We start from the raw sequence: 16,669 nt of genomic DNA, 5'->3' as shown, positions 1-16,669 counted from the left end.
TTACTAGGGAGTGTTAAGTTTACAACATTCCAAAATTTGGTCGACACTATTTTTGCATCCTCCAAATTATCTCGTCTGAAAAAGAGAATATAAAGTGATAATAGAATACATCTAAGAAAATCTTTAATTTGCACGTGTCTTCATGCCGGTTTGTTGGTATTGTGGGGTACTGTGATAGCTCTGGGCCCGGGTTCGAAATCCTGAAGAAGACGTTGATTTTTATAAGCATGTATTTTTTTCAAAGCAGGAGGCATTAAAGTGCATGTCGAGACAAAACAAATCTCTCGAAAGATGGTTGAAGAGAAGTGGAAAATCCTCGTATCTATCCGTTGAGGTATTCGCCATCAAGACCGCTACGGAGTTTGTCGTGCTTCATCCTGGGAAACATTTTCGGAGTGGAGATTGCTAAATGCCTGATAAGTTTGACCATCCCATGCATGAGGTTGCAAGCGGCCTGCCGTTTGGTTCAGCAGTAATGGATTTATTTCTGTTTGTTTCGCATTTATTACTTATGCTTTCCAGCAAGCTTTCCATTTTGTGTATTTGCCTACACTTTGCAAAAGTTCATGCAGAAAACAAATCTTGTTGTGTATAAGTATTAATTTAACAGGATGTATGAAAAATACGTAAAAGAAATGAATCTAATGTAAGCTTTGAAAAATATGAATTCAGTTGCAAGGATTTCCGAAAAACGCTTTAGTCCCATTAATGGTTAAATGACTAAATAATAGTTCAACTCTGTTTCGAATCCTGTTACTCTCGAAAATATTGCTAGAGACATAATGAGTAAAATTAAATTAACCACTGCTAATAAAAACTAAAAATCTTAAAATAATACATGTGATTATAGTAGAACTGTTTAAATGAAGAATGTGTATGTTCTTAAACTTAATATGTTTCACAAACTATAATCAATCAACAAATGGACGGTATTCCTACACTTTTATTTCATTACACTAATTATAAATAATATGTTAGCGATGCGAAATAATTGATACAAAATAAGCGAGCCATTCTACATGGCTGTCACAAACACAATTCTATCAATCAATTATCTTGTTGCCACTATGTGTGGTTCAAAACTAAAGGAAGAAAAACAAAAGGAATTTACGCTGTTTGCAACAATAAAATGAAGCAAACGATACTCACATAAACAGTGTAATATGCATGAAGCATTCTACGTTATGAGTTTTAATTTGAATTGAAAATTCAACACTTCCAGGCTTTACTGCAAATAGGATACAAGAATGTTGTACTGTTATATCCAAACCTATTTCCATATGTATTTGTTATAAAAATGCATATAAATTAAATTTTATATGCAAGAAAAATTTTTAAATGCATATAAATTAATATATATATATAATATTATTAATATATTATATATTAATTATGAAATATATTTCACTCTTTACAGGTGGTAGAGGAGCATAAATTTCTATTTTCTATCCCACTTTTAAAGAGTTAAACATTAAACAAAACATTTCCATCGTTAGTTTTAATAGTAGATTAGTAATCAACATTTCGATAGTTCAATCTAACTTTTCTGTAAAGAAATACCTGCAAATTCCTATTTTTATGAACATTTTTAATGCTTAGTTTCTAATATATATATATTTGAATCTCAATTTTTTCTACTCACTTTATTAAAGTGCTTATTATTTGAATCACTACGAAAATGAATTTAAGTAATGCTGAATAAACACCTCAAGAAATGTAAACTAATCCATTTCTTACACTTTTGTGAAAGTAAAATATTTAGTGCAAATAAATGTTACTGAAATAAATCTCATTAATGAGACTTCAAATATAACATCTTAGGATTCTCATTTCTTTTAAAGAGATAACTAGATGTTTATGGCGAGAATTTAAATATAAACATTAGCTCAGTCGAAATTAGCTTTCCGGGAGATAGTTATGTGCATTAAAACTAACTAATGCATTTATGTCTTTTGTTGAAGATTAATGGAAATGATACCATAATTATTTGCGTCAATTTAAATAAGAGAGCTACATTTAAAGTTAAATAAAAGCTAATTTTTGCTAAGTATTAAACTTCAATTTGGAAAACGTTTTGCTTTCAGTATATTGTTTGCTATGCAAATAGAGTTAACCATTTTAATTTTATTAATTTCAGAGATCTCGCAAAGAAAAGATATATGTTCTAGTATTTCACTGCATACTGGTTCTATTTGACTGCTTTATTTGGTTTCTTTAGTTTCAGAAAATTAGCTTTTAAACAGCATGGCAGTTAATGCGACATTCTATTACAAATATTCACTTCCTTCTGCTTTGTTTTTAATTTAGTTTTTGTGGTCCTCTATCGTTGTTACCATTTCAAAGATAAAAATAAAAAGTTTGTAATTTATCCTTATATTTAGGGAAATCAGCTTTAGATGTTAATGCTTGTTCTCCTCAATAATCTGGAAATGGTAAAGAAAACGTGGCTTTTATTAAAATTCCAAAAGTATTGCATTCTAAATATTTGAAGAAACAGTGTAAAATACAGTTCCAACATTATTAAAGTTACCATTTAAAAATCCAATAACAAATAGAATTAAAACTTTTTAAATTTATTTTCAAACTTCAAAGCCACTAACATTGGAAAATACCTACGAAAATGAAATATCAAGCACGAAACTGTGTATAAAATCACAATTTCTTTCCCTGAGTTTAACACAAATTTACATATTCTAATTCATTTTCAGACTTACCGCTTGCACTAACTGCCAATTCTCTCCGATTCCTATTTACATGCCTTTCAAGGGCATGAGAAGTTCCAGAATTTTCTAGTAACTTATTTGCTGTTAATTAAACAGAACGGCTTCTAAATTATAATAATAATAACTTCTGAAGTAATTCAAAAGATCACCGATTTCAGCTATTTGGTATACCAAATGTTACTAACTTTACAAGAATTGTTTTACTAAACCTGCTAAATGAAAAGGTCTAGTTATTCGCTGGATCTTGCGATTACAATGTTTCAACGGTTATATAACCAGAAATTCACAAAATAGAATTTGGAACTGTTCGTATATGTACGTAACAACCCATAAACTATGCACAACTATACATAATCTATACGTAAACAATTATGTGCACATTTTTTAAAATAAGACAATTTGTAAAACAAGTAAATAGTTTTAAAATCGTACTATATAAGCAGAATCAATTATTTATACTCATTTTGCAAAACGTACAGCATGGTTTCTGACATAACCTTTGTATGTTAGTCACTGTTCCATTCTACTATTTAGCCTTCTATTCTACTATTCTGCTGTTTAGAATAAACAAAGGTATCCTCCAACCAGACCCGCCCCGACAATAGATGCAAGGTCGTGCAGCGCACGACGGCGCAGGGGCCGCGCAATCATTAAAACAAGCAGTTTGTCTCGCTGCCTGTCTGAACAAGAAAATGCTTGTCTTATTTGAACGCCCTTCTGGGAGTCGACTCAGGTAAAACCTGGAAAACTGATTAGGATCTGTACTTATGCATTCTCGGCCACGGGTGTTTAAAGTCAGTTTCCACAGGACTGAAGTCATCACTGGCGACGGCTGTTTCAGACTCGGCAGGGACTGTATGGTATTCTTTTGTTTGTTGGTTGTAGTGGAGCTATGTGGTCAGATATTCATGGTTGTCCGGGGTAAAATACCCCCATCAATTAAGTTGGAGAATTCAGAGAGCCTTTAAACTGCTTGAGGTTTCCAATGGGCGCCTGGAGCCTCAAAACTGCATATTCATATCCTTCCTTTGCTTGCCCCTGGGGCGCCTAAAGCTGACATCTGTATACCTTGACGTAGTGTTAGCAGGCCGGATTGGTGTCCCGATCTGTCTGACAGTGTTTACATGACTTCGTTCTGCTGTCCGTGGTTGGGGCCACTGTTGATAGCAGACGTTTTTATCATCCTTCTAGAACGGGGACGTTGAATGCAAGTTGCTGAGTATTTCTGTTGACTCAGTTTAGTTTCAGCTCGTCGGCTCGACAAATAGGTTAGCGGCCTCTTGGATCGCCTATAGGGGTTGGGGCGTTTAACTATGTTAAGGCAGCCTGGCGCTTGCCAAGTCTGAGTGCCCTTCCTCATAGCACACTGTCTTATTTGACCGAAAGTTATAACCAGGTCAGGAGATCGTCTCTGGTGTTCTCTTCTGTCTTGTTTGAACGTGAAAATGCATGATGCTGATGCGTATGTAAGTTTAGATGCGTTCGACAAATTGCTTAATCCTTACTTCGTGTCTACTTTTGCAATCGTAGTAATATGTGCAACATTTATCTTTTTTGTGATTGTTTGTTGTTATTGTTTTTTTACATAAAAAAGATAAGTGTAGTTACATGTTATGTTAAACTTAAGTTAAATTTTTAATTCGGAAAAGCAACGATTTTAGCATAATTATTCGAAAAATGTTTACCTCTCATGTTTGAACCGTTGCCGTACTCTTGCTCGCGTAAATTACTAATATCTAAACCATTTTCCTCTAAAATCTTTAATAAGATTGTTATTCATATCTGTTGCAATACATAATGCCAAAAACCTTTTTTCAATACTCATGTGAGTATTTTCTAAATTAAAATATCTCATACAAATTGATATCTGCTCTTGATGTCTGGCATCAGGGGTACAATTAAGGAAAATAGAAAAATGCTTTGCCTTTTTGAATTTATTTAAAATAATTTGCTTTATATTATCTCCTAGTAAGTTAATTGTTTTATTCTAAATTTTATTTCCAAGGTAAGGAAGCATTTCTTTATTTTGAATTTGAATTTTATTAATATATACAAACATGATAGAGTCAAATTTTGTGATCATTTCTATACACTTTAAAAAATTATTTCTTTCGAATAATTTGTTACTGGAACCACGGAAGGCTAAGTTTTGTTTGGCTAAAAACTGGATGGCACAGATAATTCTTTCAATACCATCGCGCCAATGCTTAGGCTCTTTTTTTAATAAAATGTGAAATTTTGAATTAACAGGTTTATTCTTTCCTAATCGTTCTAAGAAATAGGGTTAACTCTTTCGTTGTTTGGCAAGATTCGACAAAAGTCTAAAGAAATTTACATCCATTTTTATCTCTTGGGAACCTGAAACTCGAAACTAGGTTTGGGTGATGTACAGGACCATTTTCTATTAAGGCTTGAACTTGAGATGGCAATAATGGACTTGGGCATAATCCGGAATCATCAGGCACCGGCAAATGGGTATCTAATGCAGAAATTGTAAATTTCAATAATATTTCTTCTGTTTTTTTCGACGACTGCATTGAAGTTAAAGGTAATTCTCGCGCGAAAACACTTTCTGATTATTAGGTTCTTTTGGTAATTTCAATGGTAGCTGAGACGTTGATGGACAATTAGTGCTAGAAGCGTCAGCTTAGGTATTCTCCGAGTTTTGGTAAAACAGTAATTTTAAGTTCTGGTTTATTAAGGCTCCCTCTCATTTTCTTTTTCTTCATTACATTCTTAGACAGTTTTTTCTGTTTTTCTTCCGACATACGGGAAAAAATGAAAACGGAAAAAGTGGAAGTAAAAATAAAAGAAAATAATTATAAGACCTATTGCGTAAAACACTTCTTGGTAACACTCGGAAAGTCACAGTTTAAAATATTTTACTTTACGTCTGATAACATGAGTATATCTTAAGCCATTGCTTGGAAAATATATGAACTATTACATGAATACGGAATAATTCAAGAAGGTGGTGGTACTCTCTTGTTTATTAAAGTAAATAAATCAAATTTAAAGTATGTATTTAAGACGTAATGAAATAACGAAACATTTTCCTTCGATGTTCCGTATAGCTAAACATCGGAGAATGGCCAATTTTTGATTTCAGAAAACCTTGTACATTTTTACTTCACTATAAATCTGAAATAGGTATATTTTAAATTCAGTGGCACTCCGTAAATATGTTAATCCTTTCTTCTCGAAAGATAATAATTTTTAACTTAATAGACAAATGGTTCATGTAAACACTTTTCGAGTAATTATGCTCAAATCGTCGGTTTTCTGAATTAAAAAGCTAACATAAGTTTAACATAATAGATAGCTGCATTTACCTTTTTTATGTAGAATAACAAGCAATCGAAAAAAAATCACAAAAAAGATAAATGTTGCACAAATTACTACGACTGCAACAGTAGACACAAAATAAAAACTAAGCAATTTGTCAATCGCGTCTACCCTTACAATACGTATCGGCGTCACGTATTTTTTTTCACATATATTTATAAACTTATGCCAAAAACTGCAAAAAGCATTAACTGATAAAAATCGAAGTGATATAAATAGTATAGATCTTATGCATGAACTGCAGTTTTCGAAAACTTTTGTAGGAAATGCAGCATTGCGAGTTGAAACTCTAAGCTATATCATTGTCAACAACATAGCGGTGTGCAAAAACAAAATTTGTATATATCCCTAGATATCATCCTTAAAGCATTTTTTGTGCCCCGTTGTAATCACAGTTTGAACCTTGTCGTAAACTATGCTGCGAACAACAATTTATTCAGTGCAAACTTATTAGATATGTATATTAATTTGTTTTTAGTTTTAAGATAATACTGTTCAGCAACATAGTTGGTATCCAATGCGTTTAGTATATTAATTTCGCTTCGCTTGCAGTGTTACTTTTTATAACATGTTGTTGTTAACTAATGCTCACATGTCTGACCTATAGTCAGCCCAAGACCACGAAGTCCTTCGTGGCAAGGAGAACAAGATACGCCGGCAACAGCCTTGAGCGCCTTACAGGTGACAATGCGATTTAACTCAGTTTCGCCTGCAATTTTGATGGAGCGTCCACTCTTCTCTTACCACCAACCTTTCGAGAGGACTTTCGCCTCGCATTTTTGGATTGCCCCCTTGCCTCACGGACGTTATACACTTACAATATCCATGTCTTCTCCGGGATTCGAACCCGGGCCCTTCGACACTGTTGATATTAACCAGTATACCTGTTGCAGTCAGCATCGCTAACTACTATACCTGTTGGGCGGTTTTTTTTTTATAACATAAATGTATGTATAATTCTTCAATAAGTATGTTTGAGTGTCGGTTTTAACAAAACACAAAATGTTTGTGTATTTAGTCAAAAGGTAAAATGTAATTTTTTTGGCTTTTCATATTATTATGTTAATAATGCTTCATTTTAAGTGTTAACCATCAGTAATGCCCCTTTAATATCGTCACTACATAAGTGACGGAGGGCGTGGACACCATCCCTCTACATCGATGGTCAATTGGTATAACGCCACGTCCTCCCTTATCTAGAGTCCGTCTTGAGGGGCCACATGCGAGCCTCGCACAGGACGCCCGGACCGACCGTCAGCAGTCATGCCGACCAAATTCCAACGGGGTGGACTCCCGCCCAAAGTGTCCGTGCCAGGCTTATATTGAACTCCAATAAAAAGCTTACAGGGCCGAACAGGGGCAGTTATACATTCGTTTGATATCATTGTGCAGACGTTGCGACATGTTCTTTCATACAACCGTACTAATTAAACACATAAATATATACATAGATGCATAAATGCCACTTAATACATAAGTAAATACCCAAATACATAAATACTTGAGAACTAATTGCGTGTGCACATGAGTATTAAATACAACGTTACCTGGATACTGAATACATAAATGTTAGCATACATTTGCGACATGTTCATTCATTAGCGACCTAATTAAGCACATAAATACACGCGTAGATACATAAATACAAAAGTGCCACTTAAATACATAATAAAAAGATTCCTAAATGCATAAATACCTGAGAACTAAGTACGTATGCATATGAGTACTAAATACGAAGTTACCTGAAAATTGAATACCTAGATACATACATTTGCGACATGTTCATTCATACAGACCGAAGTAATTTAACACATAGGTACACACATAATTACGTGATTGCCGCGTTAATACATGAGTGCCTAAATACTCGTACATAAACACCTGGGGACTAATTACGTGTGCATATCAGTACTATATACAACGTTACCTGGATACTGAATACATAAATATAAACGTACTTTTTCAACATGTTCATACATACGACCCGACCTAGTTAAACACATATATACACACATACATACGTAAATGCCACTTAATACATAATAAGTAAATGCCTAAATACATAAGTACCCGAGAACTTAATAGGCGTGCACATGAGTACTAAATGCAACGTGACCTGGATACTGAATACATAAATGTTAGCATACTTTTGCAACATGTTCTTTCATACAGACCGACCTAATTAAGCACATAAATACGCACATAACGTCACTACATAAAGGCGCTCGCTAGACATTTTCACGACAGCGCCGGGCCTGTCTACAACGATAATCCTATTTCCTTCTATGGCCAAAAGTTGGTTTTAAGAAACAGAAATTTACGGTTTAGATGCTAAGAACATTTATCAATACCTGCTTATCAATTATAAATATTTGACAAGACATGAGCATTGTATTTTAATATTATAATACATCTAGAGCAATCATTTCCATATCTTGGAAACTAGTTGAATTATTATCTTTTATTACCGAGACGAACTGTTTTATGCATCAGTGCGCTGTACTTTTTCATTTTTATGCTTGTCTTATTAATTTTCCGACTCTCAAATTGTCTTGAGAATGCGTTACGCGATTTCCTGGGGCGAGAAACGAAACAAGCTGAGAAACATCTTCGAGAAGCGAAACATCAACCAAAATTACCGAGGAAGATTAATCTTCGTTTAAGTTCAGAGAATCTGTGACGTGTTGCCTAGGTTCGATCGCTTTTGATCATTTACTGTGTGAAGAGTTAGCAGTTTTTGATGGACTTAAACAAAATAAACAAAGCTGAAATCTCCTTTCCGTTATGTCCTGACAGTTTGAAAGAGAATTAATCATGAGCTGCTACTAATTCCCCTTTAGACGCCCTTGTCTATTTTAAAGCTAGATCAAATATAGTTTAATTCCCAACAGTTGACTCTAAACTTGATAAAATTTAATTTCTAAGACTTTAGGTGATTTTAACGTAAACCATTACTATACCTAAGGTTAAATTCTTACGGTACATCGTAATAAATTATGATGTTAAAGATTGTTCGTGTTTCATTTTATTTAATTACGTATAATTGAATTAAATGTAATCATTTTTATATGCCTAGCGGTAAAGTTGTTAAATGCTGGTAGTTCGGTCCGGGGTTAAAATTCCTGCGTATGGGCTGGCTGCGCGGGAGATTTTGTGGTTTTCATGTTGTTTCCATGTTGTTCCATAATTCTCATTCCCATGTGTAACGAGCCTGTTTCCCTTATAAAGTCCTCCACGAAGACATCCCTTCCCTCAGGAAGATAGCCCTCGAGTACTTTGCAATAATCAAATGAACCAAACCAGTTTTCCGCTTTTGATTGTACTTCATCTTATATTTTATTTGTTAGCAAAATAAGCCAGATACTTTTACTAGGTTTAATATATTTACTTATGAAGCTACAGTGAAGCGTTTTAAATGACATAAAGGAACTCAAGTTTTAAAAATTTAAGCATGCTTTATTTTGTTATCGCATTAACCAGACTTATTTTATTATTTTTGTAATAACCCAGGCTCATTTTGTTATCATTGAATATTCTCCTGGAAATGCCCTTTATGAAATAGTTTTAAATCTTACGTAATGTTACATTATTTTATTTTAAAATGTTTTGTTTAAGTTTAATTAATAGAACGAATATTTTTTCAACAAAAGAATATTGAATTCAGACTTTCTAATCACAAGGGTAAAAGAACTGCTAGGGAAAATCACTGTTCTTTTAAAACCAAATTCCAACTTTCTTCAGATTATTTATTTTAATATAAAAGGGATATATGTGCCTGATAAATACGAATAATTGCAGAGGAAACCAAGTTATCAAAATTCACTTTTCGCTTCAAATTATTGTTTAAAAATCGTAAAAATGCTAAAAAAAACAGATTTCCGTGTTTTCTCTTAATTGTTAAAGATTTTTCACTGTTGGTATCTAATTTATATTATTTCTCCAGAATCTATCTTTTGCAACAAATACAAGAGATAATTTGTCTTGTTACTTTTGACACTAAGTTGATTTGCCCCCATGTAACAAAATGAAATGTCGATTTAGAGCACTAATTATGTCGTGGGCTGTTGACGTTCAGATACATTTTTAAACCTAAATTTGAGATTCAAATTTTTATAATGAAACTACAAAGTAGCTTAGTGTACAAAGTAGTACATAGTGGAAGAAAAAAATCGGTGTTTTCCTGAAAACAAAATTTAGTTAGTACTTAAGATAGATTACTAAAAATTGTTATATTATATCTACTTTAATAAAGTGAAATTATATTGCACAATATGTAATGTTACTCGTGTACAGATTCGTAACGAATTAAATGCGCACAGAACCGATGTTAACTTGATAAAATTTATGTTTATGAAACAGACACTACAGTTCTGGATCTTTTCACAATAGTGCTCGTACAGCTGTTCTCATTATGACAGAGCTCAATGAGAAATTATCACTTCAAACTACTAAGAACGTTAAACACAAAAATGTAAAATTTAGCTACAATTTATCGTGATAGCCCCTATAATCTTGTTTTTCCGGCAGAGCTTCATCTCTTGAGGAATTTCGTGTTGCATTATACAAAATTCCTAAGTGTTGAAAATACTTTAAAATTTCGGTTTCAATTATGTATGCATAAAAAACGTTTTTGTTCTTAAAAAAGTTTGGTTACTTGATAATTATTTAAAATTTTTAAACCTAAGTAAGTAATCTGAAAATTTTCAGTTTTTAATTTGGTTTTATTAAGATTTAGGTAACGCTAATATTTTGCTGTCTTGTTACACCCTTTTGGAATATCAAGTTATATTACTCAAAGCAATAAAAAAATTTACAGCCTTAAAGGAAAAAGCTTCTTTCTCTATTTACATAAAAGCTTGAGTATAAATGACTCATGAGGAGTCCAAGTCTGTTCTTATAAGTGAAATTTAAAATTTCAGTAGAGCCTTTGGACGTCAAATAAATAAAAATAATAAACAAATTTAAAAATTCATAATATAGATTTGTCTATTTGCAAATTGTGACTCAGACTGTAACTTGCATATGATGAAATCCAAGAAGAAAGTTTACAAAGAAATATCTCTTCAATACTCTTTGCTATAGTTCTTCAAGCTATAGCTATTTATTTTAAATTTATACATCACCCCTTTCACAGAAATAAAGAAGCAGTGTGACTCTCTTATCGCAAAATAGCTGACTCTCGAATCAGTTATGCACTCCTACTTATGGTAAAAGGAATTTGTCCATGGAAAAATGGCTCCGAAGATCCCACTGTGCAAGAATTTACAGTCGAATACGCTTCGCTCTCTTTGATTGCGCCATTTCAATCTGAAAGAAAGAAAGGAATCTGAAAGTCTGACGGTGAATCTGGAGCTATTCTATAGTTTTTTCTAAATCGGCAGTCCGTTCCATCAGGGCACCAATATCACCTGATAACAGACTTAATGAGTTTAATGGTTATGATGTATTATCTCCCTGCTTTTAGCATGTAGGGTTAGCACACTGGCAAATATTCAAGAGGTCCAGGTTTGAGTCCTGGTGATTGCAGTGCTCATTTTTCATGTCTTCTGCTTCAAAATAACCTAATTGTAATATTTTGGTGTTTATTAAAGGATTATTAAAATGTAATATCAAACGTATTACTTAGTAGATTGCATTGTGGATGCAATAACCTATAGCTATATACAAATGTGTGATCTATAAAAGGAAATATGAAATCAAAGTAAAATTACCCCAAAGGATGATAATTCAAATATCACAAATTAAATTAATTTTTTTATTTTTCCTTTAACATCACTATTTCTGAATAAGCATTAAAGATAAAATAAGAAAATATTAACCAGCCAGACGAAAGTAGGTCTTAAACAAAATCACGCCCGGAACATGTAACACGTGTAATGCACATTACTGAAATAACGTTGAACTCAAAATTAAAGTCAGTCTTCTTCCATCTGTACAAATCAAAGTTCTGGTGAAAAAGGAACGATCAAGTATACTTACCTTTTTGGTGATTAACTATAGTTTGAATGCTTAGTTGATTATTTTTGTTTGAAATAAGTTGATATTGTTTACATTATGAGATTCTTCAGGAACTTTAGAAAGAAAATCAGCAGGATTAGAAAACTAGGTATGTGCTTTAAAGTATAACCAAAATCCTGTAAATACAATAACCATCTGGCAACAATATCAGGCTGCTTATCCAATTTCATATGAAAAGTGTGAGGTTTAGCAACAGTTAAAATAGTAAACTTGTTTGCCATACAAATGTTCATGAAAATGTTTCACAGATGAAAATATAGCATAGAGATCATGTCTAATAGATGGATACTTAGACTCAGCAGGAGTAAGAAGTTTCGAATAAAATTCTACAGTAAAGAATTTGTCATCAATTTTTTTGCAAAAGAATACCACAAATAGCTACTTTAGAAGCATCAGTAATTAAAAAACTTTCATGATTATCAGTAATGTTTCTTATTGTTGGCTTTTTCAACATTATTGATTGCAATTCATCAAAAGCATCTTGACAATTTTGATTCCAAAAAAAGGGTACATTGCTTTTAGTTAAGTGTACTATTGGCTGAATGATCTCAGCAAAATTATGGACTAAATGACTAAAATAATTCATGATTCCAAGAAAAGCTTGTTTAATATCTTTTGGAATAGGGAATTTTGAAACCTTTGCAATCTTATCTTCAGAAGAAGAAAAACCTGCTTTGGAAATGTTATAACCTAAATACGTTATATCAGACTTGCATAATTGCACTTTAGCTGGTCAAATTAAATGCCTTTAGCGTATGAAAAACCTTTTTGAAGAATTACTTTCAATTCAGGTACACTATCACGCAGCTACAATAATATCATCCAGAAAAAATTTAACGTTACTACCTTTGATGTCATTTAAACATTTTGAAATTAGTGTGTGGAAATAAGTACTATTACGTGAATGAAATGGAAGTCTACAAGGATGAAAATTACCAAGTTCGGTGAAAAATCCCAACTTTTCTTTATCAGAGTCCTGTAAATTAATTTAGAAAAAGGCTGATTTCAAGTCGAGTACACAATATAAATTCCTACTAGCAATGTTGTGTAAAATTTCAGAAATTTTTGGTAAACAGATTTTGTAGGATTCTGTAATGCTGTTTAATAGACGATAATCTACAACCATACTTAATTTTGGTGTGTTTTTATACTCACCAGGTAATGTCTTTTTTCTGACAAATATAACAGGAAAACTATAACTGTAAGAAGATTGTTCTATTATTCCTGCCTCTAATAACTTTGCAATTTCTTGTTGTGCATACTGTTTAGCAATTTTAGGAATGGTATAAGCTCTTGTCTGAATCTGAAAATTATGAAGTAGTTTAAATTCTGGCACACCTTTACCATTGGACCCTAAATTGTTATAAGATTTTGAAACTACAGCATAGTTATTCATTAACAATTCTATCATTTCACCTTTTGCTTTTTCATTTAAATGATCTAGTTTAAAATCTGATACATTTAATTTCTCTTTTCTGAGTTTAATTACTTCTTGTAGATTTAGTGTATTGATTTGTAATGTTTCATGATTTTTTTGGCCTGACAATATCCTCAAAATGGAATGGCATAGCAGTTCCCATGACAGAATTCTTTCTTAAAATTAATTTTATTGGTATTATTTTCAATGATAGTTTGAATAATGTAGAGGCTTGCCTGCACACTAATGATTTTACATGGTTATGAGCCTTAATGAATCGAATCTGTTGCTCAGTCTCCGTTATCAAACAGTTTCTCTACTTAATTTGCTAAGTGGGTAGTCAAATGCAGCCTAATGTGGTATTTATAGCCATGAAAAAGATGACAAAAGAATGCCACAAAATGAATTAAGCATATAATTGAAATTAGGAATTGTATATCATTTTATCTAAAAGTGACCCACAACTTCTTTGAACTTATTTATGTTATAGAATAGGAAGACCCAATTCACGGTTGTTTGAAATTTTAACTGGACACAATTATTTTCATCAAATTTATCTCTTTCGAAGAAGATTAGAAGTCTCACTAGAGTTTACCATAGTGATATACTCATGTATGACCAAATCCATAGAGTCAAACTAATTTTGAGACTTTGTAATTTGTTTTCAGACATTTTCTATTTTAAATCAATGCAGACGAAATTCTCTTTACTAATTACTAAAGGCTAATTGGGCTTATTTTACCTGTCTGATTTCATTTTAAAGATGTTCAATAGCATGACATCTAAACAACTTTTCATGTTGTGGCTGTTTTCATTTTCAGTAATTACTGAAACTACAGTTCAATTCAATTTCGTCATAAATACTGACACTCGTTTTTCATTTATTCGTAATTGATGCTTCACTTTTTCTATTTGAAAATAGGATAAAGTGTAATATTTGTTTAGTATTACTTTAAAAAATGATCCAAAGTTGAAATTTATGGACAGCTTATAGTATATATTTGTGCACCATTGCTGAGGTGAAAACCCATATGGAGTTTTCGGGATTTTTTTACCCTCAGTAAATTCCCACTTCCTCTTCATTGAATGAAACATCATGTTGTAAGTTATTCAGAAAGTTTCTGTGCGCAGCATAACTAATATTTACTTAAAATACAAACAGAAGTTATTTAAAAAAATGTTTACTTTAGTAGAATATTAAAAGCACTAATGAATTCTCTTTTTCTCCCTTCAGGTTATGTGAAGCTATGAATATCGACCCTAAACATATGCTAATAAGTATGGTTATTTTCTCCAATATTGGAGGAACAGCGACACCTATTGGAGATCCTCCGAATGTTATAATTATTTCGAACAAGAAGATCTCAGCTGCTGTAAGTTATTGTAATTGTATTTATGAAAATTTTAATATTTTCTCTCTTAGAGGTGGAAAATCTAACAGAATTTACCCAGTTTCTTCAGCCATCATTACGCTACACTCCTTTTTATTACCAGAGCATTTATTATTCATGCAGACTAACACTGTTGCCACTCGGAAGAACGTAAGATTAGAAGTGTTCCTACCTATGCGATATAATTTTTCATTTAATTTTTTTTTCAGATTTCATAGTTAAAAAAGTAAATGTTTCTCATTGTTAAAAAAAATTAATTTGTCTTTTAATCGAGATTTCTTAATGCAAATACCCTTCCCTCTTTTCTGTTTTTGTGTTGTTTGGTTAGTTGGTGTAAGACGTCAGACGAACTTCAGTTTTATGGAATACCAAACTAGCAGATTTTTTCCTCTTTTCACACAAATCATAGACGTATGGGAATACTAGCAAACATTTATGAGGAGTATTCCTCACTTAATAAAATAACGATATTTCGTGAGAAAAAAATCAATAATACTTCGTTTAAACCATTCCAAACTTTAAAATTTGTCTTAAATAAGATTTAATATCTTAATTGCTCTGCATTTAGTAATTACCAATTTAGGTCGCAAATATGCGCTAAGAGAAAATCTTTTATTCATATTCCATTACTTAAATATAAAGCGTTTCCGTGTTAGGCATTCAAATGCCCTAAATTTTTAAATGGATTAGACGCTTTCTGAAGCCTTAGATTACTTCCTGGTCACACGTTATAGTTGAAATTAATGGTACTCTTTCTTGTATCTCTTCAACTGTAACATTCGTCCCGAATCGAATTTGCTTCAGTAACCTGCATATTTTGTAGACTATTAATTTAAACTGAAAGCTGTGCCATCCATTTTAAATTGTAGATTAAAATCTTAGTAAGGCAATGAAAACTATCATATTCTATCATATTTTCCGACGTATTATGTGCATTTTCAATACAAAAACTAAAATCGAAATGTATAGGTGCATGGTATGCGCGGGAAATAAAAATAATAGATTTAAAAACAAGAAGAATAAACATACCAAAGTTAGATTTCTAAATGTACCTAAATGCTGTTTATTTAAAATAAATGACATACATTATGAGCTAAAAATTTTCATTATCGGATTTCGTCATATTCGTCTTCCGTTGCATTTCACGCACATCACCGAATTCTGTTTCATCTTCATTACTATTGTTACTCTGATCCATAAAATAATCATCCTCCGTTCCATCTACATAGTTAGGTATGTAACATTTTAAATGACCTTTCAATCATGTCGAATTTAATTTCATCCCATGCTTTTATTATCCACTCGCATACTATTTCTAGACTGGCACGACGCATTTAGGCCTTTTTCCGTAAATGTGTATTCACCTTCAAACATCCACGTATTCCATTGTTGCTTTAACCCTTTCCGACACACTACTTTTTAAAGTTGGAGTTTTCATAAAAAAGGTAGGCAGTCTAATTAGGCCTAGAGGAGTACACAAGTAAAATTTTGTGAAGATAGCGCTTATCGTTTTAATTCTGCGAGTGCGCCCAAAGTGGGCACAATGATTGAATAAAGCTTCGAAAAGAGTGCTGAAACGAACATTGTTGTCAGTGAACTGACCGTGACCGATTAGATGCGGAGAAACAAAGAATACAGACTCTCAATGAAAAAATTAATTGTTCTAGATTATCGGTGAGCCCGTCCTGGACACACCTAGGGTTCTCCTTTTATTTTAGGCAAGATTTCAAGATAAAAATTTAAAACTAATATAGAATAAGGAGATTAGCATACAG

The 16,669-nt window shown here is 32.3% G+C and overlaps 1 protein-coding gene across 2 annotated transcripts in view; it reads left to right on the top strand.

The window, feature by feature from the left end:
- Nucleotides 1-16,669, top strand: part of LOC118205142 (P protein-like) — a 175,424-nt gene that overhangs the window by 86,925 nt on the left and 71,830 nt on the right. For both annotated transcript variants that reach the window (XM_085818218.1, XM_085818217.1), the window contains exon 11: nt 14,738-14,876. In XM_085818218.1, the coding sequence (XP_085674344.1) occupies nt 14,738-14,876 (139 nt within the window). The remainder of the gene's footprint in view (nt 1-14,737; nt 14,877-16,669) is intronic.

This window comes from Stegodyphus dumicola, chromosome 6 (assembly GCF_044657685.1).
Source record: "Stegodyphus dumicola isolate Sdum_Otavi_A_Nest chromosome 6, ASM4465768v1".
Taxonomy (NCBI): domain Eukaryota; kingdom Metazoa; phylum Arthropoda; class Arachnida; order Araneae; family Eresidae; genus Stegodyphus; species Stegodyphus dumicola.
The sequence above is the reverse complement of the archived record's forward strand: the minus strand, read 5'-3'. Positions and strand labels throughout refer to the sequence as shown.